Source organism: Asterias rubens, chromosome 7, assembly GCF_902459465.1.
Source record: "Asterias rubens chromosome 7, eAstRub1.3, whole genome shotgun sequence".
Classification (NCBI taxonomy): Eukaryota; Metazoa; Echinodermata; class Asteroidea; order Forcipulatida; family Asteriidae; genus Asterias; species Asterias rubens.
Genome location: NC_047068.1, coordinates 11,330,806 through 11,355,782, shown reverse-complemented (window position 1 = coordinate 11,355,782; position 24,977 = coordinate 11,330,806). Strand labels below are relative to the sequence as shown.

Sequence of the window (24,977 nt, the reverse complement as noted above, 5' to 3'; positions counted from 1 at the left end):
TCAATTTCAGGATAATTGTGATTTTTTTTTTACATTTCTTTATTCAAACATCATTTTCGAAAGAGTTTTTTGTTTTGAAGTCCAGAGATTGTACTAAAACAATGTGAAACATTCTACCCGTCTATGTCTGGTATAATGCAAGCTATATCACATGTCTATCGCTTCAATTGAAACACAAACTAAACTAACTTGGAAAAGTATCATTAAAATTATCATTTTGCATACTCTTATTTTTCTACGACTCCTTCTTTTTCTTTGCATATCATCCTTCCTTTAAGTCAAAGTTGCACTCCTTGTGACAAAGCAAACATGACTTTGAGGTTACTACTGTACGTCTATTATCCCGAGGGACCAGACGTACACTAGTAACGAATTATGCCAGTCAATAATGTGTTTTATAACACACCTCGGTGAAATAATAACAGAAATCTGGAAAAGAAACGATGTTTTGTAGTTGCTGTTCACTGTTCACGTCAAGAGAGGGCGCTGTAACCAGCAGCCACTATTTCAAAGACTAGTACCCGGCGGACACTCTTCCCGCAAAACACGCGCGCGTGATTTAGTTCACCCCACGTGACCGTGTTTCAGCCAACCAGAATACAGAATGAGCAAGAGGTGTGTTATAATAAACATTATAGGTTACCACTTGAGGTTTGAAGGTACGATGTCGACCCCATTGTTTCGTTTATGTTAACATAATGCTGATTTTTAGGCAAAATCATGAAAGATCATACAATAAAAGTTAGGCCTACATGTCGAATTGGTGCCGAAAACAATGTCTCTCCACATTGTTTAACGACACTGATAACTACCAGACCTTCTCACTTGGTGTATCTCAACATATGAATAAAATAACAAGCCTGTGAAAATTTGAGCTCTTGGTGGTCGAAGTTGCGAGATAATAATGAAGGAAAACACAACTTGGGGGAATATTACTTCTTCTCGAAAACTATGTTTTCAGAGGGAGCTGTTTCTCACAATGTTTTATATTATCAACAGCTCCCAATTACTCGTTACCAAGTAAGGTTTTATGCTAATAACTATTTTGAATAATTACCAATAGTGTCCATCACACAGCCTTTAAATATCCATTCATAAATACCTCAGACAGTTTCGCTATTCCTATTGGTGGAGAGCGCGTCACGTGGGTGTGTATAAACCTTTGTTTATGACCAGTAAAAAGTGTTGAAACATGGGCGTGACACGCGAGCTGTCACCTGTGCTTATAAGCAGTTTCTTCATTCCTATTGGTCGAGAGCAACGGTGCGATACGCGCGACGCGCACAGCATTCCCTTATAAGAAGTGCATTTATTTTACTTTTGGACCATAAGTGTTGATGTTTTTTGACCGAAAAGGTATTTATGAATGGGAATCAAAGTGTGTTGAATCGGTTTTCAACTAGTGGTTTAAACCCGCCGAGTCCTGGTTCTTGATAATTTACCTCGACTTCGTCTCGGTAAAATTATCAAGAACCAGGCCTCGTTTGGATTAAACCACTAGTTGAAAACCTCTTCACCACACATTGATTCCCTTATTAATGTAAACGGACACCACGTGTTATTAAAACATTCCAATGTGTCCGAATTGGCAGCAAAGGCTATATCCTCCATTTCGATGTTATCATTAATTTGGTTTAAATAATAGCAGTCCGAAGCAACACCCATGTAACAGTCGCAACCGGAGCTGTTACCGCCAACTCGAATACCGCCTGTATATAGGCCTCTGGCACGAAATTGTGTGATTTCCTTTTACTTCGTGAACTAAACGGTCCGCCATTTTGTGGAGTCAAAATAATGCGGTTCTACAAAATGACGGACTGTGTCACGAAGGAAAGAGGCAAACAACACAACTTTAAACAAGGTAAAATTGCGTGGATAATTATATTCTTCCTCCTTTTAACCAGTAACAAAACAGTTGCTAAAACTAATTGTTTTTCACTAGTACTTATTTTTCAATAACAAAATATCTCAAATTATTAAAATAATCTGAGAAAGAGGTCAATTCTTAATCGAAAGCATTAAAATATGAGAAACAGTTTCAATCTGAACCTGCACTATTTAAATGCTAGATCTAACTCCGTTTTACTTCATTCAGGACATCATCTGTAGTTGGATCCTTGAACTTGGCTGCGGCCATCTCCTTCACATACTCACTGGTCTGGTACCGCAGATGCGGATTGTCGCTAAGTATTATCTCTAGATGCAACTGAGCTATTTCCTCAGACGTCTGGACGACGTGAGCCAGAGTGCTCAGGTACATGGCGCGAATGGCGAAGACTTTCTCCATTTCGGCTTCGGACTCTAAGAAAGTTGGCCTGTCATTAGCAACTTTCAATGCGGTCGGCGTCGCCACTGGTCCTGGCTCAACGAGGGAAACTCTGAACAAAATACAAAAACAAAATTAGTAACAAACTTCCACCTCTGATTCCGCTAAGTTTTTTTTTCAGTCACTACCTGATTGCCTGGGTTTTCCCTGGAATAACTCTCTGGGGTTTTCTTCCACATCTAAACTTCAACCTTGGCTATTGTGTGATAAAGTTTTCTTTCGGATAAACTCTAAATTACAAGGATTTAAATTTAAATCCACAGGATTAAATTTTAAATCTTTCAAGGATTGTCGTTAGGGACCAATCAGCGTGGATTTAAAATTAATCTTTCAAAAGATTTAAACAATTAGTCTTTGGAGGATTAATTTAATCAATCCCAGTGGATTTATTTTTTCAAATCTTTACAGATTTAACCTTCACCCGTTGAATGATTTAAACCTAGATGCTAGCAATCTTTTCGGATTCATTTATAATCTGCCTTGGGATTAAAACATTAAACACGATTTCTGAACCAGCAGGAAAAACAAAACAAAGTAAAAAAAAAACAACAGTTTTAAAATATTTGCCTTCAAAATTTAATTTTCAAATATACAAGTTAATTAATACACATAGTTTCGACAATAAACCTCGACATACATTTGACCTATGTTGTCCATAAACATGAAAAGTTCTATTTTGTGGCTACATGTTTATCACTCAAGAGTAAAATCTGCAATTTCATTCAAATATTCTAAGATTCGAGTGGTTGTTAACCAGTTGTTTACAGCCTCTGGGCACTTTTGAGAGATTTATTTTAAAACAAAACAATTTGTTTGTTTCCTAGATAGGGTGAACATGGACAGTCTAGTTACGACACTAGCTTTGTTTCAAATAACTTGTTTTAAAAAAAAGATATTGCCACAAACAATTTGTTAAATGCTTTTGAATTAACTGATGCACTACCTTTCTCCTACAAAATATTTATTTTAAGCAAAACTGTATGCTGTATCCAAGGGAATGCCACTTCAAATTAGGTTTGTGAATTGTGTTTGATATCAGTTGGATAACCGGATTTCATTGCAGCAGGGATCTCCAAAGTTGTTGGTTTTTCAGAATAGTCTGACCCACACTCAAAATAACGGATTTGATGAACTTATCAAAAGTTTCAACTACTGACGACCCCCCCCCCCACTAACTGGAATGCAATCCAGACAAAAGACAAACTGCTTCAGCTTTCTCTCAGGGAAGTTGTTCAGGTTGCTGTATCTCTTTAGATGTCAAGTTTGTAATTGCTTCATCGATGTGTGTGCTACTCCCCTCCTGTATTTGAAAAAAAAAACATGCTCGTGATAATGAAATGTTCTCATTTGAAATGCAGAGTTTTTTCTTGACCGGTTTGGAAAAAGGGGTGGGCTGTTTAAGTCCCAAAGAAACGTCTTTGAAGAATTCTGTCCCTGGTCGACATAACCATGATCAAAAACATGTATGTATAATACAACAAACACAAAAGTGACCCTTGACCTGTATGTGAATGTGACCTTGATATAGGTGAATCCGCATGTTTATGTGACAAGATTAAATACTTTCAAATTACTCAGCTATGATACGTGGATATGTGATTGTTTTTCAAATGATATTATCATAAACTCACTCCTTGTTTATAGCAAAAGCAATTGCGTCAAAGAAATCAAGTTCTAAATAAATGTGAGTTCTTTCTGATAGAGTTGATTTAAATAACATTGTGGCTTAAAGTGGAATTAGTAGGCCCAGGTTTCACAAAGAGCTAAGTTTGATTTTAGCTGCAAATCAATCGCAGTTGCTAAGTAAAGTGTGATGTCACAATACAAATTAGCATGGTAATAATGACAATTTGTCTTGCAATGAATGTTATTGCTTAGTGAAATGGACCACTGTTACATTTCAGTAAAGGAAACATAATTTTAGACAACCTCCATCTAGGGCAAATAGTACTTACCAGCTTGTTCTGAATAATGTTCTGAACCTCAACAGCTACAATTGAAACCTCTTGACTTCATCACTGGATGAAGGAAACTGTAAACAGCAAACACTAAGGAATAAAGGTCACCTGAAACATGAAAACATCCAGACGACTGTTAGTTAGTGTTAACAAACCCTCCACATCATTTACCATGGAAAATGGTAGCATTAACTAAATGTAAAGTTTATGTCACTGTAATTTACGGTTGTTTTTCTGTTGACCAGCACACAATCGTTGAATATAAAAAACATGTTAGTCTCTATTTTCTAGTTTATGTTATTGAGGCTCTTGCAATAGGGCTCAGGTGGCCATATGCACACAAACCACTCGTTTTTAAAAACAGTTTTGTATTAAACTGTATCTCCCACCATATCGTAAAAAGTATCACTTTCCTTAGCAACCATGCCACCAAATGCAAAATTTTAATTGTATCTTAATTGTATTACATGGGAATAATATATCAACGAAAAAACACAAGACATGCTTACCAGCTTGATCTGACTATTATTAATGTTGGAATTTGCATCAGATACAATTGAAATCTCTTGACTTTGCCTGAACGAAGAAAACTGTAAACAGCGACCAGAAGGAAGACAGGTCACCAGGAAAATGGAAACATTCAGACGATACAAATTAAGAAAACCTCACATTATTATAACGAGTTTTAGTAGTAGCCTATGGAACTTCAAACAAAGCTTTAACTAGAGACAATTTGGTCCAACAAAATTGTGTCATGTTTTTTTTTTTGTCGACTCGCAAAAAATCTGTGCATTATATTTTCCAGGATTTAAGACCACATTTTCTTAAATTATTTATTCTGCAAAACAATACCACTATGGGTTCACTCAAGATATATTATTAAAAAGAAACATGATTCTCTAACTAATTTAAATTTGCTAGCCTATCGAAATCGTTCTTTCTTCATTTTTAATTTTAGAGCACAGAGTCTATAAATTAGACACGTTTCTCTTGTAAAATATTGTCCTATCTATATATGAATTATCATGTTGGGTGACCAACAAAAGCAACACCAAACAGTAAAACACTGCCGCTTGAACTGTAGAGAGAGTATATGCAACGGGGAGCTGAAATCTGGTCCGCCGTCGCCGCTGGGAAAAAATGAACTTGGTTGGTGGGGGAAACTGAGTGAAAATCGGTCTTAAATTCACTCTTTTCCTCTTCAAGTTCGTTGTCTCTGTCTATGCGGAGTATGGTCATGGCCATGGACATGATAACGTTTCTCCATGGAATGGTTAACGTTTGGTTTATTTAGTTAACAACGATGTTCACACTGACTTTAATACAACAATAAATATACGTGGACGTTGTATAAAATGTATAACATTAACATAATTTCGTCGAGATAATTTTTACCACAGGTCATGATCGTCGTGTAAACAATCATTGCAAACCTATCCATATCCTATCCGATATACTAGTCCTACATAAGATTGGATTCACCTACCTCAGGAAATATTGAAGTTTTGCCTCCCTACTGCCGACTGTTCTGACCCAAGAAACTTGTGTGACTATGAATGACTGATCATCGTTCATGTACGTTTACATTTGTAATTGAACGTGCGCGTTTAGCATAAAGCAGACAGCAGTAGTACTACTAGTACTACTAGTAGTTAGCTAGCATCATAGCAGCGCGCACACACACAGTCGGTTTATTTTAATGGCTGCCGACAAAGTTTTGAGTTGTACTTGTACGTTCGTGCAATACGTCACGAAATCGCGTCACGCTGATTGGTCCACTGTCCATAAAGTTGGCGTCCTTTTTTAATCGTTCGGAGGATTGAAAAACAAAATGACTCTGCGGATAATAATTGTTGACTTATTAAATCGATTTGGACTAAAAATAAATCTGTAGGATTTATTTTAAATTTAATCCTATAAAAGATTTAAATTTAAATCTCTTTAAATTTTAAGCCTCCAACCGAATCATAATAATAGGAAGAAACTACAAATAAAAAGTAAACTTGCGGGTACAACCATAAAATCTCTTTTGAGAGTGTGTCGGCTCTAAAAAGAGCCGGTTTGGTCTAGACGTTTCGAACAGTATACTCTGCTCGTCTTCAGGAGACTGCTGGACTTATACTGGCGGTAGAGCTTCAGTTTAAGCTTTTATTTTGTTTTTTATAAATAAAAAATCACAATAATTATGGTTGTACCCGCAAGTTTTCTATTTATTTAGAGTTTCTTCCTGTGTATCCACACCATGCAAGGCTTCAAACAATACGAATCATAAATAATTGAGTGTACCTGATATTGTATGCGTCACGCAATACTGAAGCTATGGATTCGGAGAAGCCCTCAACGGCAAACTTTGAAGATGTGTAGGTGGCATAGAAAGGAAAACCTGTAACAAATAACAACAAAATAACAACGAACTAGCCAAGAATATTTATTGATTTTGTAAATTGTTCGGAGTAGTTACCAATCACAGGGTGTTCCAATCGATCGCTACAATTGCATGCAATGCAAAACAAACAGTGCATTTTATTTTTGTGATTTTTGTGTACGGCGTTTGACATTTTACTTGTCTGGAAAACTTTCAACAGCTTTTTGACTCATGCCTTAATGCGAAAACTTTAATCTTAAACTTTAATCCTAATTTGCTCAACTGTTCTAAACATCAATCCGTGCAGATGACTTTGTCGGTATACTAGTTATTCCTATATGGCTTTCGTTCTCTGATTGATCAATCTACACGCATAACCCAAGAAGCATTCCCATGGGTCCTATAATATGGGCCAAGATATGGGTCTGTCATGGATTTAACCATAATGGACCCCTGCTGATCCTGAACCCCTGCTGGCCCAGATAACCCATGGGTTCTAGATGGGTCAACATGGGACCAATACGGGCCTCTTTTGGGGTAATCCAAAATTGAGGGCCCACTGGATCCTGCACCAAAGATTCATATGGGTCCAATATGGGTTGGCCCAGATAACCTATACGTGATACTGGGGGCCATCATGGGAAAAACAACCTTGGCTATCCCATATGGGATTTGGGATTCGTATGGACAATCTTGGGCAATATAAGAGGTCCATATGGGTGGCGCACATAATGAGGTTTATCGCATAATAATGGGGCCTTAAGGGCCAGCCCAGCTATAGTGTTGTTATTAATAATTAATTCAGGTAAATATTTAATGTTAACGAGAAGTCTAATTATATCATTACATTACATTACATTTCAATACGATACATCACGTCTAATGTACAATGCTCTCTTTCAAATGAACGAAAACAAAAGTCTATGTGAAAACGGCCCCACGGTAGAATTTTACCAAATGTTTTGGTATATTCTTTGTAATGACATCTTAATAATACAATGACTGTTTCGCTTCGCTGAAGGGGTTTTAAGCAATTCTATGAGGTCCGCTCTGGTCAAACTTAAAAGGAGTTGAGGACCCGTCATGATTTAAACAACTGGCGTCCTAATAGTCTTTTAAATATTGACTACAATATTTTGTAAAAACTATCACCAATCGTCTGAAACCAGTCATATCCTTTGCAGTTTTATTGCCCTTTGAACAAAACCAACTTAAAATACACGCTTCGTAATTTCTGGCCTTGAAGCTTCTCTGTAGTTTTTTTCCCCGAAGTCATACGCCCTGACTCGAAGATACTGGCGAGCGATGCTGGTTACCACATACCAGGCTCTCTCCATGTGATGGATCGTGGAGGAAAGAATTAGCTGGATCAAGGGTGTGCTGTGCTGTGACGAAAACACACCACTCTTAATCATATCTTGGGCTGCTCTTCCTTCCATGGTCTCCATAAGCTTGGCCATAGGTGACGGTGTGGTGGTACCATTATACATACGGAACACTCTCTTCCTGTTTACTCTGTGCAACCAAATGCACATCCTCTTTTTGTCCTTGAGGGGAAATCTGAGATGGAAACAAAAAGCAATAGGGTCTATAGGTTAATATGAGCTTTAATGTTGCTTGTTTGTATTTCTCACTTGAAAAATAACACTGCAACTTGGCGCTGGATGTCTGTTTCGAATATGAATTAAAATGATGTCAGTTGCCTCAGCTGATGAATGCACCTTTGGATTTAATCAGAACGCAAGCATTTCTTCTATGCTATGGTTACTGACTGTCCAGTTAGTAGGGCATACGGTTTGCTTCGCCGTTGGTGTCAGTAATCTATCTAAATTTCTTTTTGTTCTTTTGTTCTTGTTTTCTGAAAAGAACCGTTAGTTTAACCTCAATAACGAACTCTGACTCTGGACTCCTGTATCATCGACCACCCTCAACAAATTAGGCCTAGCATTTATCCCAACTATAGTGCACGCATAAATGTGTATAATGAGTGTACATGTACATGTACATGTACTTGTACTCACCTATGGTATCTCAGTTTAGGGAGATATTGTCCTCCAGGTTCTGTTCTCCTCCCTCGGCTTTTACATATAGCTGCTGCACAATTATTCACCATTTCATCTACACCATAAGAAATACTCGGTAAACGTTAGGCCTATTCTAAAATGGATGGAAAGAGACTACAGTATCCGGAAATTTAAAGACGTTTGGCTCCTCGTTTTAGTCAAAATGTGTGTTTGGTCGTCGAGCATGCTCATCACATCATTTCAAATGTTGCGCGTTGCCGTCAGCACGTGATTAATGGCAGCGCACAGGCTGAACCAGCGTATTGTACGCGCGGCCGATCTAGTTGTTCTATTCTATATTTATGTAGAAATCCCATAGATATAGAATAGAATAACTAGATCGGCCGCGCGTACATACGCGGGTTCTGGCATGGGTTCTGGCATGGGGGCTGCCATTGCCTATCTCCCGTGTACATTTTCGCGCGTCGCCTTTCGAACGTGAAACTTTTACTGCGTCCATGGCGAACAAAAACTGTTTCTACACAGGCAATGGCGCGTATTTACGCGCGGCCGATCTAGTTATTTTAATGGGAAACTTTAGACTATCTGCCATTCACCAAGAGAGGGCGCTCTTCACCAGGTAATGTCAACAACTTAGGAATAGGAGAAGCGTGAGTGATGGTCACTGACAGCAAATACATTGTGTTTTGCGTGTTTTTGATTTTGATTTTGTATTTAGATTTAGATTTAGACTGTATTTTGTTTTTCATAACACAATGCCAGCATAAACCGCACTGTTCTGGAACAGGACGTACCGGACACGAGTTCCCCCAAGGATAACAAGTGGTGTGCATGAGTTTTTGGGAGTGTTTCTTCTAGGGTAATTAGCAAAAATTCCAAAATGCTGACCTACACAAAAATTGAGAAGAAATCTGAAGTTTAGTGTATGACAATGTATCTGATTTAGTTTTCTATAGACCTTTCTTTTGCAACGTCACAGCCCGAGTTTTTGCCAACCCAGATTGGAAAACTATGGAAAGCCATAAGTGCAAATCAAGAAAAGATCGCTATTTTTGGTAACAATGTAACCAAATTTGTCGATTTTGTTTAAAACAAAACAACTAATTATGAGAAGTACTTTATTTAATTGAAAGTTTGCAGAAAATGTTGAATTTTGTTAAAACATCTGTTTTTACGATTTAGTGTTTTACTAACATTCGGCCGTTTGTTGATCAACAAAAGAAAGGTCTATAGAATAGATTCTATATCTATGTAGAAATCAAACCCATAGATATAGAATCGAATAACTAGATCGGCCGCGCGTACATACGCGGGTTCTGGCATGGGGGCTGCCATTGCCTATCTCCCTTGTACATTTTCTGTGCGTTGCCGCCAGCACGTGACTTTTTGCCGTCAGCACGTGACATTTAGCGCGTCAAAGGCCTATCTCCCGTGTTCATTTTTGCGCGTCGCCTTTCGAACGTGAAATTTGTACCGCGTCCATGGCGAACAATTTAGTTTCTACACAGGCAATGGCGCGTATGTACGCGCGGCCGATCTAGTTGTTTAATTCTATATCTATGATCAAACCGGGAATGTTGCGTGCTGCGTGCTTCGATGATGTACGCGTTTGAACGCGCATACGGTTTGCCCTACAAGATGGCGACTTTTCATAGCAAAAAGGGGTTATTCAATACGGTCTATACAATATTGTATGATTTTGCCGAAAACGTTGACTCACCCGCACGAGCTTGTCAGGGATCATGTGTTTGGTCTGACCGTAAAAATTGAGTTCAGCATGACGTGACAATAACCACAAGGCATAACATCACAAGTAATATTAAGTACTCGTACCAGCATGTCTAAACTACTCTCGTGTACGATTTATAAACAACAAAAGATACACTTTTGCTTGTTGGTTTAGTCTCATTTATACAGAAATGTCTGAAACCCCCATGACATTGTGCAAGATACGAAAGTATTTATTACAATAATAAAATTTGTATTGTTATTATTTGTAAAGCGCCTATTTTATGCAAAAGCCTCTAACCGCATACAGAGAACAATCAAATATACAATGAGTGAAAGATACAACACAAGTAAACATATTATTGCAAATAAGTAGCTTCAAACAAATGAGTTCTCAACAGAGACTTAAAACAGTGTAAATAATTAGCCTGGCGAATATGCGCAGCTAGGAAGAATATTCCAAAGAAATTATGTGTGGCGTAAGAAAATTATCTTTGACCATGAAAATGGGAAAAGCTCTTGTAATTGTGGTATAGATAAAAACTGTTGAAATGATCGTATTTGAGTTTTTGATTTGCCTGTTTGTCGGTTTGTCCGTTTGTCTGTTTGTATGTTTTTCTGTTTGGCTGTTTGTGTGTTTGCCTGTTTGACTGTTTGACTGTTTGCCTGTTTGCCCATTTGCCTGTTTCCCTGTTTGTCGTATTGCCTGTTTTTGCCTGTTTGCCTTTGTATCTGTTTGTCTGTTTGCCTGTTTGACTATTTGCCTGTTGGCCTTTATGCTGGTTTGTATGATGTATGTTTGTTTGTTTCTTTGCCTGTTTGCCTGTTTGTCCGTTTGTCGTTTATTTATATAGTGTTGGTTTGTTTTCCATGTTTGGTTGTTGTTGGTTTTTTTTTTTTTTTTTTTTTTTTTTGGGGGGGGGGGGGTGTTTAACATACCTTGGAATCCAGCAAGGCTGGTAACATTGAGAATGCGACCCGACTTCTGTTTCTTCATCGCTGGCAGCACAGCTCTTACAGTTCTAACAACTCCCCAGTAGTTTACATCCATCATAGACTGGCCAAAGTCCAACGACTTTTTGTCAATCATATCCAAAATGCAGCAGCCAGCATTATTAACTGGAGACAAACAATAATTAAAAGGTTATATAATAATTTGGGCTTGACCTTTATCACGCGGCAACCATCTTGGTCAGTATTCCTCGTACAAAAAAGAACCAGACTATTTTATTTTTGCCTTCCAGCCTCGGTTTGGTTACATTGAGTATGAGTTGAATTTAAGAAAATGAAGATAGCACAGACCATGGTTTAATTCTACTGCTTACCTGGAAGTGGTATAATACCACTTCCAGGTAAGCAGTAGAATTAAACCATGGTCTGTGCTATCTTCATTTTCTTAAATTCAACTCATACTAAATGTCAAAATAAAGCTTTTGTCACTGAAATATGTGTTTTGATGAGTGGAATATGAATAAAAAGTTAACTAAAGTTCTAAACAATTTGTTTTCATTTTATTTACAAATTTAAAAGTAGGCCCCAGAGGCCAGAGAGGGCGCTGTTCGTGACGTCAATCGAGGCGCGATATTTGAAGAGAAAATGATTAGTCTGGCCCCGTACACTTCGTCTGGATACCTGTGCGGACGGTCCACTCGGATTACCCAGCACGGTGAATCGCATGCAGTGTTAACACAAGATAGTGACGATTGGCGCAATCTAAAAACATGCCCTCAAAGTTGAAACAATACCCGACTGTTTCACTTAGGCAAATGCTCCTTTAGGTTCGTCACGTCTTGCAGGTACCTTCTTCGACTTCCCAACTAGCTGGGAAAATTGTTGGGATGGCGTCATGTTTTAAAAAAGAACCTTTCTCTTCATGTCAAAATGTGTAGTGTATTCTGGGTTCTCGATGCTAAACAGCGCTGGAAAAGACGTCGGACCAATCCACTTTGAAAACTGACCCCATATTTAGTTATTTTGCTGCATCCAGCAGCATTACACCTGGTCGACATTGCCGGAAAAATGCAAGAAAAAACCTTTTTCGAAATGTACAAACTCACGACTGGACTTGAGTGTACTTGCACGTACGTGTGTTCGATGTTCGATCAAGGCAAAGTCTGCCTCGATTGACGTCACAAAAGGGGTAGGCGGAGTCAACCCCACACAACTTAATTTCTTGTTTAAACATATAAATCGTTAAAATCAATTACTCACAAAATTATTTTATTGTTCAGAAACATATACTCTAGTGTTTGAAGAAGAAAACAACATATTTCCAGGTGACTTTAAACAAAATCAGAAGGTGACTTTTTAATTGTTAATGATTGGTACATTTCCCTATGGTGGCCCTAAAGAGACATGAAATATATATGTTTGCGTGAATTATTAACGTAAATGTTCACGGTTTTTGCCCCAACTCGAAAATATTCACGTAAATATTTGTGTCTAAGGCACAACTCGTGAATATTTACGTCAATATTCACGATTTGTGCCCTTGTCGTGATGAGGTGGAAAGGTCAAAAGCCAAAACCAACCTACATTTACTCAATGTTCCATCATTTTATTTAGACGGATGCGGCTTGAATAACAATTCAGTTCACAGACTAGAAAGTTCTTGGCAGAGAAAGAACAACTACCAACCAAGAATGTCGATAGACCCATTTTCTCGCAAAATCTCGTCAACCACAGATGTGATTGTTGTCTCTTTAGTGACGTCAAGTTCCCGGATGAATAGAGTCTTATTCAGAGTGTCTCCTGCAGCATCCTCCAAGTTGGCTTTGGACTTCAGATTTCGCATCGTTGCGTACACCTGTAACAATATGGAAAGAATGGTAGCTAATTGGAAGGTATACGTTTGTTTATCACTCTTCACTTGTGGTTAGAAGCCTGAAGCAGCTTTCGGTCATGTATAAAGGCCGAGTTATATTCGGTCGCGCGATGGTCGGGCGTCGGAAATCTTGACGCGCGATCATAAAAAGACACGGTTTTTAGGCCTCAGTCTTAGGATTGCGCGCAAAAATTCCGTCGCGCGACCATCGCGCGACCGACTGTAAACCGGCCTTAAGGCATTTTGAGAAACATTTCCCTTGATAGTAAGGGTTACGTAAACATGTTATCAGTTGGTATGCCCTCAAATTTGATATTGTGATTTAGATTTCGATACAATTAAGTTATCAATGATAGGGGCGAGGGCAACTTACTGTCCTTCTTTTTCCAAAGGTCCTGTCAAGAAACGTGTACTTTTTCTTGTGACAGACGAGATGTATTAACTGAAACACTTTGAACGTGAACAGGAGAATTAAAGGAACATTGTGAATTTTTTAAAAGGTTTTAGGAATGTTTATCCGGAGTTATTCAACCACTTATCAAAACTGCGATCTCGGATTCAGCCCGGGCCTCGATTACTTCTGCCAGTTTCAAAACACTATTGTCCCAAAAGAACACATGAATAAAAACAATTGCTTTGGGATCCCTTAGTCGGGACCCAAGTAGGCATCATAAAGGTGGCACATAATCACCGATTAGGTCAGTTCTCTAAAGTGCAATGACCTGGCAGAGTCAAACTCATCGATATCCTAAAATGGACCATTTAACATTACAAGAGGGGGTCAGGAGCAAGTTTTAATTTTTACAGGAATTAAAATATATGTATATATATATATTGGATGATGTTTTTTTTTTAGTAAGTGATGGCATTGCCATGCCGTTCGATTTTTTCCCCAGAAATATATATCGACTTAGTCTACTAGATAAAGTTAAAGGTCCCAAATAATCTTAGAAGTTTGCGAAATTCATTGGATGCCGTTCAACCCGCTAATAGATGGGATCCTCATTTCGTATGCACATTATTTATCTTTTTTATATTAATAAAACTGGGTCGCCAATTCAATGGTAACCACCGTAGTCCCATTGGTCCCATCTTGTACAAAGATACGATACGAGTTAAACAGAAACAAACAATACAAACTGCTTATAGGCCTACAGTTACAAAAAAAAGATTCGTTAAATTAAACCTACCAAGTTTTGGAAATAATAATCTGGATTTTTAACAAAATTCAATATTCATGACGGGTCTGCGATTTTTTCACTTGAAGTGTGTTCTGTCCGTCAGTTAGATAATATTGTTCAAACAGTGTAACTAAAACAGCTATAACTAAAGGTACTGAACGCATTTAGTATGTTGTCAAAGACAAATTGTCAAGGACAATAATAGAGAGTTCAGGGGGGGGGGGAGCGGGTAAACTTAAGAGGTTGACAAATAGTATTCGATGACAGATTAATAATAATAATTATAATTTGAAAAAAATAATAAAACAGTATTTATAGCGCAATATGAATTGGCATTCCTCAAAGCGCTTAACAGCAAAATGAAAAGCATTACAAGAAAACAAAAACTTATAGGCCTAAATTCCCCAATTAAATCCCAAAACAAATAATTATAAAAATTAGGCTAGACCAGCTGTTACCCACACGTATATTAAATGAAACCATTAAAAATACTACAAACAACTAAATGATATGAAAAATTACTCTTTACACTAAAAAGTTTAAATTACATACCTACATGTAAATGCTGAAAATGCAGGTTTTAATTACAGATAAAAAGATGGGTCTTTAGCAAAGTTTTAAAAACATCTAACGACTTAGCAGATCTTATGGACATTGGGAGCTCATTCCAAAGTTTGGGAGCAGCAGCTGAGAATGATCTATCGCCATACGATGTTGATGTTATGGCAGGTTTCAGGAGAAGTTTGCTACTAGATCTAAGTGACCGGATTATGGCTAATCAATAATTCGGTAATATAGTCAGGTGAAGCCCGTGAAGTGCTCAGATAAGTCTTTATGGACCCAGTATAATGTGCACAGTAAATCCCTATGTGTGCACAAAAACTCAATCATTTGAAGTGATTCATAAACCGATGTTAGATATTAGATTTAAAGATATTTAATTAAATGGCACAACATTTAAATCTGAGAAGCGTAAGCGCGATAACGCTTCTCATGATGTGTATTCCTTTCATATAATGTACAATATTCGCTCCTGATTTTCGGCCATATCTCAAAAACGCGACCACCTTTTAAAAATGTTCACATGCTTGTTTTATTGTATACATCTAAATCGGATTATAAAACGAACATTTCAAAAAAATCAAATGTACACTTTTACCTTTAACAATTAATTTTGTTTAAAGGTTGAATTTGCTTATTGCGAAAAAGTATTTTGAGAGAACGAACTCTAAAGTCTTGCGTAGAATTGTACCTACCCCCTTGGTTCCGTACCTATTGATAATTTAATTCAACAGGTTGAACAAGTTTGACACTTAAAGTTAGTTTGATATTGGATATTGGACATTACATATAGTTTGTGCAGCGAATATCGATGTTGCCTTTTAGATATTGAATATTGGAAATATCGATATTTGACATTGGACATTCACATAGGTTTGTAGAGTGAATGTCGATATTGCTTTTTTGATATTGTATATTGAACATTCACATACGTTTGTACAGTGAATTTCTACCATCTACATACATCGATATTGGATATAGTAAATGTTTACACTCTGTACATCGATATGGACTATTGGACTTTCTCGTAGTTTTGAATGAGTGTTCACAGATTACCGGTAGTCCTTTTTCCAAAGGGCAGAAATTAAGGTACAAAATGCAAGTGTCCAGTTAAATTGAGAAGTTTACCTTAAACTCATGCTGCAACTCCTTTGCTAAGAGTACCGCCGTAGCTAGACCAATTCCAGACGAGCATCCAGTTATTAATACAGTTTTAGGCGCCATTGTTACACCACGTAAAGTTACTGTAATTTTGTCTACGACTTTCAAAGCCTCGTTTCGCTGGAAAACCTCACCTATGGAGTGGTTAAACCAAGCACAGATTCCCTTTTATGTATCGTTGGAGAGGGGTTCAATGGTCAGCTTTGTTTTACCCGCAAAAAAAAGAAGTAAGTAAACACGTTTCTTACGAGTGAACTTTGTGCCTTTTATGTATCGTTGGAGAGGGGTTCAATGGTCAGCTTTGCTATACCCGCAAAAAAAAGAAGTTAGTAAACACGTTTCTTACGAGTGAACTTTGTGCATTCGTGTTGGAAATTACCCCCCCCCCCCCCCCGATGACAAAATAAAAGTGCCGCATATAGACCTTTGGTGTTAATAAAGATTACAAGTTGTAATAATAATTAACAGACAAAATACCGGCAAACCTTTAAATGTAAATAATAATAAATATTAATAAATACCTCAGACAGTTTCGCTATTCCTATTGGTGGAGAATGCGTCACGTGAGTGTGTATAAACCTTTGTTTATGACCGGTAAAAAGTGTTAATTCATGGGCGTGACACGCGACCTTGCACCAGTTCTTATAAGACAGTTTCTTCATTCATATTGGGTCGAGAGCAACGGACGCGCGACGCCCACAGCATTCCCTTATAAGGAGTTGTTTACGCGAGGGCGGCGAAGGGCTCTACCGTTTCATAGCTGGAGGGGTGTTGTGTTGAAAGAAATCATTTTACAATTATAATTTTTGCATTTATTTTACTTTTTGACCAAAAAAGAGATGATGTTTTTGACCGAGAAGGTCGTTTAGAATCGTCGAGGTAAATTATAAAGAACCAGACCTCGGTGGGTTTAATACCTCTTCACCACACATGTATTTCCTTAGTAAACTTGCGGGTACAACCATGTGTCAATATCTTAGGGTGAGTGTTGGCTCTGAAAAGAGAAACCTATATTGAATTTCACAGTAATGCAACTTGCAGGTATTTAAAAAAAACATTAAAGCGAAAACAATCTTCGTATATAGGTCTATTCCACATTTATTTGTTTTGAACATTTCATTTTGTTTTTAATGTGAAGTAGATAAATTTTAATCAGCAAAGTTACATTTTTGTTGTGTGTTTACAAATTTTTGTTTATAAAACAGTTGATTGTTAAATCAAATAATGTTTCTCAATGTGCATTTAATGCATAATTTATAGTCCTACTATCCAAAGCTGCTATATCTCTCACCAAGTGTAGTTTTGTATTGACATTTCAGTTATTACCAAACGTGTACTGACCCTTTACATTGAAATGAGGGTCCCTGAGCCAATCAAACATTACATTATATACATAGTGAGTTATTTGAGGGTTTTGGCCATTAACATAATATGCCACTCTCCTCGATCCCAAGACCAAAGTTCAACAGCAAAGTCACTGACTAAAAGGGCAACCGGATAAAAAAAAAAGAATGAAGAAAATGGACCCCAATTGTCCATGTGGTTGGGCTGTATGACTTGTAATCACAAGGTTGCGGGTTTGAATTCTACCAAGCTAACCGGTGATATCACAATGACTAAAATAAGTTTAAATTACTGAATCACAATTTCTTGGTTTGTGCTACTCATAGTCATTAGGGCACATCTGGGAGGGCACATCGCTCTTTGATGACAGTTTTTAAAACTTTTGCCTTACCCTGGACGGTCCCTGCCAACAAAGAATTATGTCCGAAGATTTAAATAATACAAAAAATTAATCAAACCAATGTTTGTAGTATGAGAGAGATTGGCTGTTGTCAGCTCGTATAGTCCCTTTATGATGTTTGCTGAATTCCCTTCGCGGGGAAGATCGTCTTAAATACACTGTACACTATCGGTTGTTATCAAAGATCAGTCTTCTCACTTGGTTTATCTCAACATATGCACAAAATAATCCCCCTGTGAAAACTTGAACTAAATTGGTTGTCGGAGTTGCGAGATAATAAGGGGACAAGAAAAAACCTTGTCACACGAAGTGGTGTGCTTTATGCTTGATTTCGAGACCTCGCGTGAGGTCTCACAAAACCAATTCAAATATTTTAGCGAGAAATTACTTCTTTCTCAAAAACTACGTTATTTCAGAGGGGGCCGTTTCTCACAATGTTTATACTTTCAACAACCCTCCAATGCTTGTTACCAAGTAAGTAATTATAATATGCTAACAATTATTTTTTAGTAATTACCAATAGTGTCCAGTGCCTTTAAAGCACGAATGCACAAACTCCGCTCATAAAACATAACCGGGACTAAACTTTTGTTTGCTGGTATAATAGCCGTCCAAAAGAAGAAAAAAAAAAAAGGAATCAGTGAGTAAGTAGTGTTTGAAGCTTTGCATGGTGTTGAGACACAAGAAAGAAACTATAAATAAATATTAATAAATACCTCAGACAGTTTCGGTATTCCTATTGGTGGAGAATGCGTCACGTGGGTGTGTATAAACCTTTGTTTATGACCGGTAAAAAGTGTTAATTCATGGGCGTGACACGCGACCTTGCACCTGTTCTTATAAGACAGTTTCTTCATTCCTATTGGGTCGAGAGCAACGGACGCGCGACGCCCACAGCATTCCCTTATAAGGAGTTGTTTACGCGAGGGCGGCGAAGGGCTCTACCATTTCATAGCTGGAGGGGTGTTGTGTTGAAAGAGATCATTTAACAATTATAATGTTTGCATTTATTTTACTTTTTGACCAAAAAGAGATGATGTTTTTGACCGAGAAGGTATTTTAGAATCGTCGAGGTAAATTATAAAGAACCAGGCCTCGGTGGGTTTAATACCTCTTCACCACACATTTATTTCCTTAGTAAACTTGCGGCTACAACCAAATGTTGTTTTAGTGAATACTTATTTGCCACCAATGTTACCACCTGATAAATACACAAGGATTTGTTGTTGCAGTGAACTCTGCCAGGAGTTAATTTATTTCGTACTCTGAATTCAGTGCTAAAGCGACAATAAGGGATTTCTCTTTATTTAAAGTCACCTGGAAATATAATTTTTTTTCTTTCAAACATAAGAGTATATGCTTACGAACAATAAAACAATTTTTGTAGTAATTGTTTGTCACGATTTATATGTTAAAAAAATATATAAAGTTGTTTAGGGGGCTGACTCCGCCTACCCCTTTTGTGACGTCAATCGAGGCAGACTTTGCCTGCAATGCGTATAGTAAACACACGTGCAAAGTACATGTACGTCCAAGTCGTGAGTTGGTACATTTCAAAAAGTGTTTTTCTGCATTCAGCATTTGAAACGTACAAACTAACGACTTGGTCCGTACATGTACTTTGCAATTGTGTTTACTCTACGCATTACAGGCAAAGTCTGCCTCGATTGACGTCACGAACAGCGCCCTCTCGGGTCGGGGTCTACTCTTAAATTTGTAAATAACATAAGAACTGATTTTTTAAAACCTTAGTTAACTGTTTAGTCACATTCCACTCATCAAAACACATATATTAGTGACAAAAGTTTTATTTTGAAAAAATACCACTTCCAGGTGATTTTAAGCTCTTGTGTTCTATGGGGATGAGCTTGCAAATACACTGATGCATATGTCAAAAATGCAGAGGTCCATGTACGTATAGAAAGTAATTGGACGCTTTTGTTCGTTATCTTTCCATGATAGAACCCCCCTCGTTTACAGCCAGCGAGAATTCTTTAATGTCTTGACCACTACTTGTACTACTAGGCTCGCTCTTCTTCTCTAAAATCACAGCGAAATCCATAATCCTAGATTTTAAGGTTAGCGGTAGACCCGCTAGACCAATTCGCTACAAACAGATATCAATGGATTAAAGGGAGTTGATGACAAATTCATTATGCTGCATGTTATTCACCATCGGTATGCCTCCAGAGCCCGCTGTGCAATCAATGGACCCCAACATGCTACTGCTCCCTACTGTATTTGTGTTGCATCCTCCATTTGAAAGTTGGGCACCACCCAGTCCTATTGAAGATGATGTCCCTCCTAACCTACTACCACATACCCCCATCCCTGCTGGGCATGGAACACCCTGAATATTGACTGCAGTTTGCCAAGTTGTACGTAAACTACTAGGGTTACTTGTTCCTGACGGGCCTGACTGACCCAAGCTTGTATTCATAATAAAAGTGGCAAGCTGCCAAACAAATTATGATTGTTCGCCCTTTCTTGTCCTTGTGTACCTTTACTCAAGCTCCATCTTCGCCCCCATCATCGGGTATCACCGTTGGATTTCCTCACCGGGATCCTCCTGTGATATTTGATGATTGGTGCCGCCCTGACTGCGGGGTTGTGTGTGGACATCTGCTGTGACTGTGACGGTGTTTGCAGAGCTCCCCCCAGCGCTGCCCTGGCGTTCGCCTGGGCTCTGGTCCGTCCCTCACTGCTGATGCTCATACCCCGGCCTCTTTTCGCCTTGTACTCTGTAACTATAGTTTCCGCGGACTCCTTGTCCGCCGCCACGTCCCGTACCCCGCCTTCGATTTCCGCCTCGAGACCGCGCCATTTGACTGGACACTTATATGGCAGAATATTAATGACGTTTCCCAGAAAGACGACCACCCTTTCCTGAAATGCCTTGCTTTGGTTGGTTGAAACAAGGAACAATTGAAACACGTCTGAATACACCATTACAATCACAACTGCTTAGCCCTGACTGTCCATGACTATGCATAATTATTTCCCGGTGTTAAATCGGTTTACTGCGTTACGCAATAAACCCTTTTAACAACAGACAAAGGCCGAGGCCTGGTCCAGGCCTCGTTGGGTTTAAATCATTAGTTGAAAACCTACTTCACCACACATTGATTCCCTTATTTAAAAAGTGCAGTTCAAGTTGAACCTGTTTCTCATAATATTTAAATGCTTTCGATTAAGATTTTACCTCTTTCTCCACGTACATTTTAATAATTTTAGATATTTTGCTATTACACAATAAGTACTAGTGGAAAACAATTAGTTTTATCAACTTTTTTGTTGCTGGTTGAGAGGACGAAGAATATTATTATCCAAACAATTTTACCTGGAAATTGTGTGGACGTTTGTCTTTTTCTGTCGTGAAATGACACAGTCAGTCATTTTGTAGAACCACATTATTTTGATTCCACAAAATGGCGGACAGTTTAGTTCACGAAGTAAAAGGAGAACCACACAATTTCGTGCATAGGTCTATGCAGCTTCAGCTGCAACATTGATGTTGCTATGGACTGCTATTTTATACAAAATTAATGATAACATCGAATTGTAGCAGGCTTTTGCCGCCAAGCCGGACACATGGTAACTTTTGAAGAAGAAAAACAGTTGCGTCCGTTTCAATGCTGCCCTCATCGCCTGAAATGTGTGAATTGATCTTTACAAAATACAGGGAAAGGTGTTGTGTTTTTTTATTTGGGTTTTCATTTTCTCTTTGCGAGTAGACAGAGTATTCGGCAGCAATTCGACATGTAACTTTTATTGTGGGATCTTTCATGATTTTGCCTAAAAATCAGCATTATGTCAACAAAAACCAAACGATGACCTTGCCTTGAGGTCGACATCGTACCTTCAAACCTGAAGTGGTAACCTATTATGTTATAGTACATGTATTTCAATGTAAACTCATTGATTTGCTGTGTTGCAAAAGTTCAGCTTGACATAATGATGTGCAAAGAAAAGAAGGAAAATAAAAACAAGACAGTCGGCAAAGATAAGTTTCATGACACGTTTCCATGTTAGTTTATTTCGTATTTCAATTCAAGCGATGCATACATAATGTGATATAGTTAGCATTATTACAAGATATAAATAAGGATAATGAATTCACATTGTTCTTATACAATCCATTTGACTTCAAAACAGAATACTCTTTCAAAAAATTAAATCATTTTTGTTTGAAGTGAGGAATAAAAAAAAACATAAAAAATAATCCTGAAATTAATAGCGATTGTTTTCACGAGTAGAGTTCATAACATAAAGATTTGTAGCACTTGAGGAAAGTCAACAATTTACATATTGTACATTTCTTTGAATTGTCAACCAAATTCTGCTTGGTCGCAAACTCAGGGTCAAACTTCTTTTGTTAAAAGTTCGGAGTGGATATTTGCTCTTCAAACGACAGGTTTTCAGAGCTTTGTTTTCAAGTTGCCATTACAGCAGGCCGCCTTTGAAATTGGGCACTCAGAAGCAAAACTTTTTAAAAACTCTCTATAACCTGAATACATGTTAATAGACCTTTTATTTATAGACCTTTTCGCAAATACTTGGTACCACTTGTAAGGCATGAAGTGAGGTGCATGCTGGTCTAGCTAGCGATCAAGTTTGATCGATAGCTAGACCAGCATGCATAATGGGCATTTGTGAAAAGGTCTGACATGACACATGACCCAAACAGCGCCCCCACTGAGGTCAATAACGCACAAAATATGCGCGTTAGGTGTGAAATTAGGTGCACTGTGGTCTAGCTGGTGATCAAATTTGCTCCTTAGCTACAACACAATGCACCTCATTCAACAGTTGGCGCTTGCGCAATGGGTATTTGCGAAAAGGTCTATGGAGACGTATCAAAATGTGCACGGCATGTAACATGTACAGTACGCCTGAAGCATAAGCAGGAATTATTGCGCGTGTTTGACTGTTACTTGACTTTCCTCGCTTACACAGCTTGTGCAGAAATTTGACGCTTGCCTTGTAAGTGAAGAATGGTGGTCGCAAGCGCCCAATTTCATATCCAGAATAAGCTTAGCAGCCAAAGTACCATGTAACATGTACAATCTGTGACTGGTATCCTGCTCATTTTTCCCAGCAGGAAGGTGCTAAGCATATTTCTCTGCTTAAGCAGCTATATGAAATTGGGCCCTGAGCCATGAGCCCCGACCTCGGTGGTGACAGTCAAATGCATAGTATATTGAACCATTTACAAGACACTCGCTTGAGCATTAAGGTTTATATCTTATTTCTGGTCTTCATGTATATAAAATAAATCTTGATTAGTTCATCTGTTCCTTGGTATAATAAATGAGTTCAGCCTAGCACTCCAGGATACCACTGTTGTATGAAACACATCTGGTGTATTCATTTTGGTTTTACCTATATAATAATAGTAGGTTTTTATATAGCGCTTTATACACCATGTCTCAAAGCGTTTCCACATTATTACCCCCCCCCCCCCCTCCCACGTAACTGGGCCCTTAAATCATTCCTTAAACCATCTGAGCTCCCTGGGGAGTATCCAGCCTGTGCTACCAAATATGTAGCGCACTAAGCTAATCAATCACAAGAACCAACTCTGCCCTCAAAGGTACCCATTAACCCCTGGGTGGAGAGAAGCAATTATAGTAAAGTGTCTTGCTCAAAGACACAAGTGTCTTGACCGGGATTCGAGACTCTGCCAAAACAGAAACACCAGAGCTTAAATTCAGTGCTCTTACATGTATCCGCTCAGCCACGACACCCCACATACACCATATACACCGTTTACACCAAATACACCGATGATTGTAAGCACTGTATACTCAGTACTTTCCAAAGCTCTAGAATTCTTGAGCAGTGTCATACCAACTATACCACGGAGATTGCCCGTAGCTAGAGACAGTTCAAAACACGCATCCAGTGTACATGTACGTATCTGTAACGGCTTGCATTAACTCTTTCAGTGCCAAGGTTGACATGTACGATTGTTTTTATGTGGTCCAAAAAGCACCATAATTGCACATGTACAATATTTTGTATGTAATATTGAAGTCTTATATAGCGCATGTATACACCAACAAGGTACTGAATGCGCTGAGTATATACAATCTTTCAGAAAGAAAGGTTATTGAAATTATGAATTCTGAGACCCAATAGATCGATCCATTAAGCTCCGCCCAATTGCTAATTGACCAATCACAACGCAACGAAGGTCCGACACTAAGGTCCGACATGCGTGCACGTATGCTTGGCACGCGCGCGGCAGTTGTGCAGAAAGGCATTGGAGAGCCCCACGTGTGCTTGCTCACACGTGCGTCTTGGGCGGAGCCTACTGGATCGGTCTACTATGTATAGCACCTTTAAAGGGTTTACAAGGTTCTCCGGCACATATAGCAGCCACAGCCAGGATTACCGGGGCGAACCCCTTCTCTTTTCGATAAGTGCACTGGGTTCTTTTACAGTTCGAAACACACATCCAGTGTACGTGTGCGTTACAAAACACATGGGACCAACTGCTTTACGTCTCAACCGAAGGACGAAGCAATGGTTAAGGACACAAATTTCACGACTGAGGGATTGGATCCCACACTCTGCTGATCAGAAACACAAGAGTTTGAATTTGGTGCTCTTAATTGCTCGGCCATGACACTTCCATGTACTCAATCATCACTCACGTATAACCCATGGCGAGAGGGCAACATCACTCAAGAAATTATTATTGACTTTGGGATGTACAAAGACAACACAAACTCAGCAAGATTCATTTTGTTTGTTGAGAAATACTACTTCTTTTTTTTTCTAATACAGACTTTAAAAAAAACAACTAAAAAAGCTGGGCATTTTGGGTTCAAAACGCGAAAAAAGCAGGCACTGAAAGATTTTAAGATTGATGAACAAAATTTTGTGGTTAACGAGAAATGATCCAAATGAAGAGGGAGAGGGAGGGGGGGGGGGTTAGGGGTATAGATAAAGTTAAATGAGCACATGGATGGTAAGCCTTGGACCCTCATTCTAAAAGATCAGGCAAGTCAGGCACGAATTCAAAATTTTGTGGGCAACTTAAGATTCCAATGTACTTTGTTTTTAAACAAATACAGGAAACAAAGTTTCACCCTTAAAC

At 38.4% G+C, this 24,977-nt stretch overlaps 1 protein-coding gene across 2 annotated transcripts; it reads right to left on the bottom strand.

Annotated features, from left to right (window-relative positions):
• Positions 1–1,548: 1,548 nt before the first annotated feature.
• LOC117293111 (retinol dehydrogenase 8-like) lies at positions 1,549–20,514 on the bottom strand. 2 transcript variants are annotated; one of them, XM_033775329.1, is made up of 5 exons: positions 20,374–20,514; positions 13,039–13,207; positions 11,341–11,520; positions 6,571–6,667; positions 1,549–2,378 (listed from the first exon to the last, which is right to left on the bottom strand). In XM_033775329.1, exons 2-5 carry the CDS (start codon positions 13,193–13,195, stop codon positions 2,072–2,074), a joined length of 741 nt encoding a protein of 246 aa, XP_033631220.1. In that variant the 5' UTR covers positions 13,196–13,207; positions 20,374–20,514; the 3' UTR covers positions 1,549–2,071. The 2 variants fall into 2 exon arrangements, with proteins under 2 accessions (XP_033631220.1, XP_033631219.1); XM_033775328.1 differs by lacking the exon at positions 20,374–20,514 and adding an exon at positions 16,096–16,252.
• Between the last annotated feature and the right edge of the window lie 4,463 nt (positions 20,515–24,977).

Bases quoted from the DNA above. Each gene is read 5' to 3' on its own strand.
- LOC117293111 (XM_033775328.1), bottom strand. From the start codon at position 16,191: ATGGCGCCTAAAACTGTATTAATAACTGGATGCTCGTCTGGAATTGGT. The intron at 13,208-16,095 runs GTAAACTTCTCA...ATATTGTTACAG, and splicing joins AGTTGCAGCATGAGTTTAAG to GTGTACGCAACGATGCGAAA. The intron at 2,379-6,570 runs GTACACTCAATT...TATTTTGTTCAG, and splicing joins CGTGACGCATACAATATCAG to AGTTTCCCTCGTTGAGCCAG.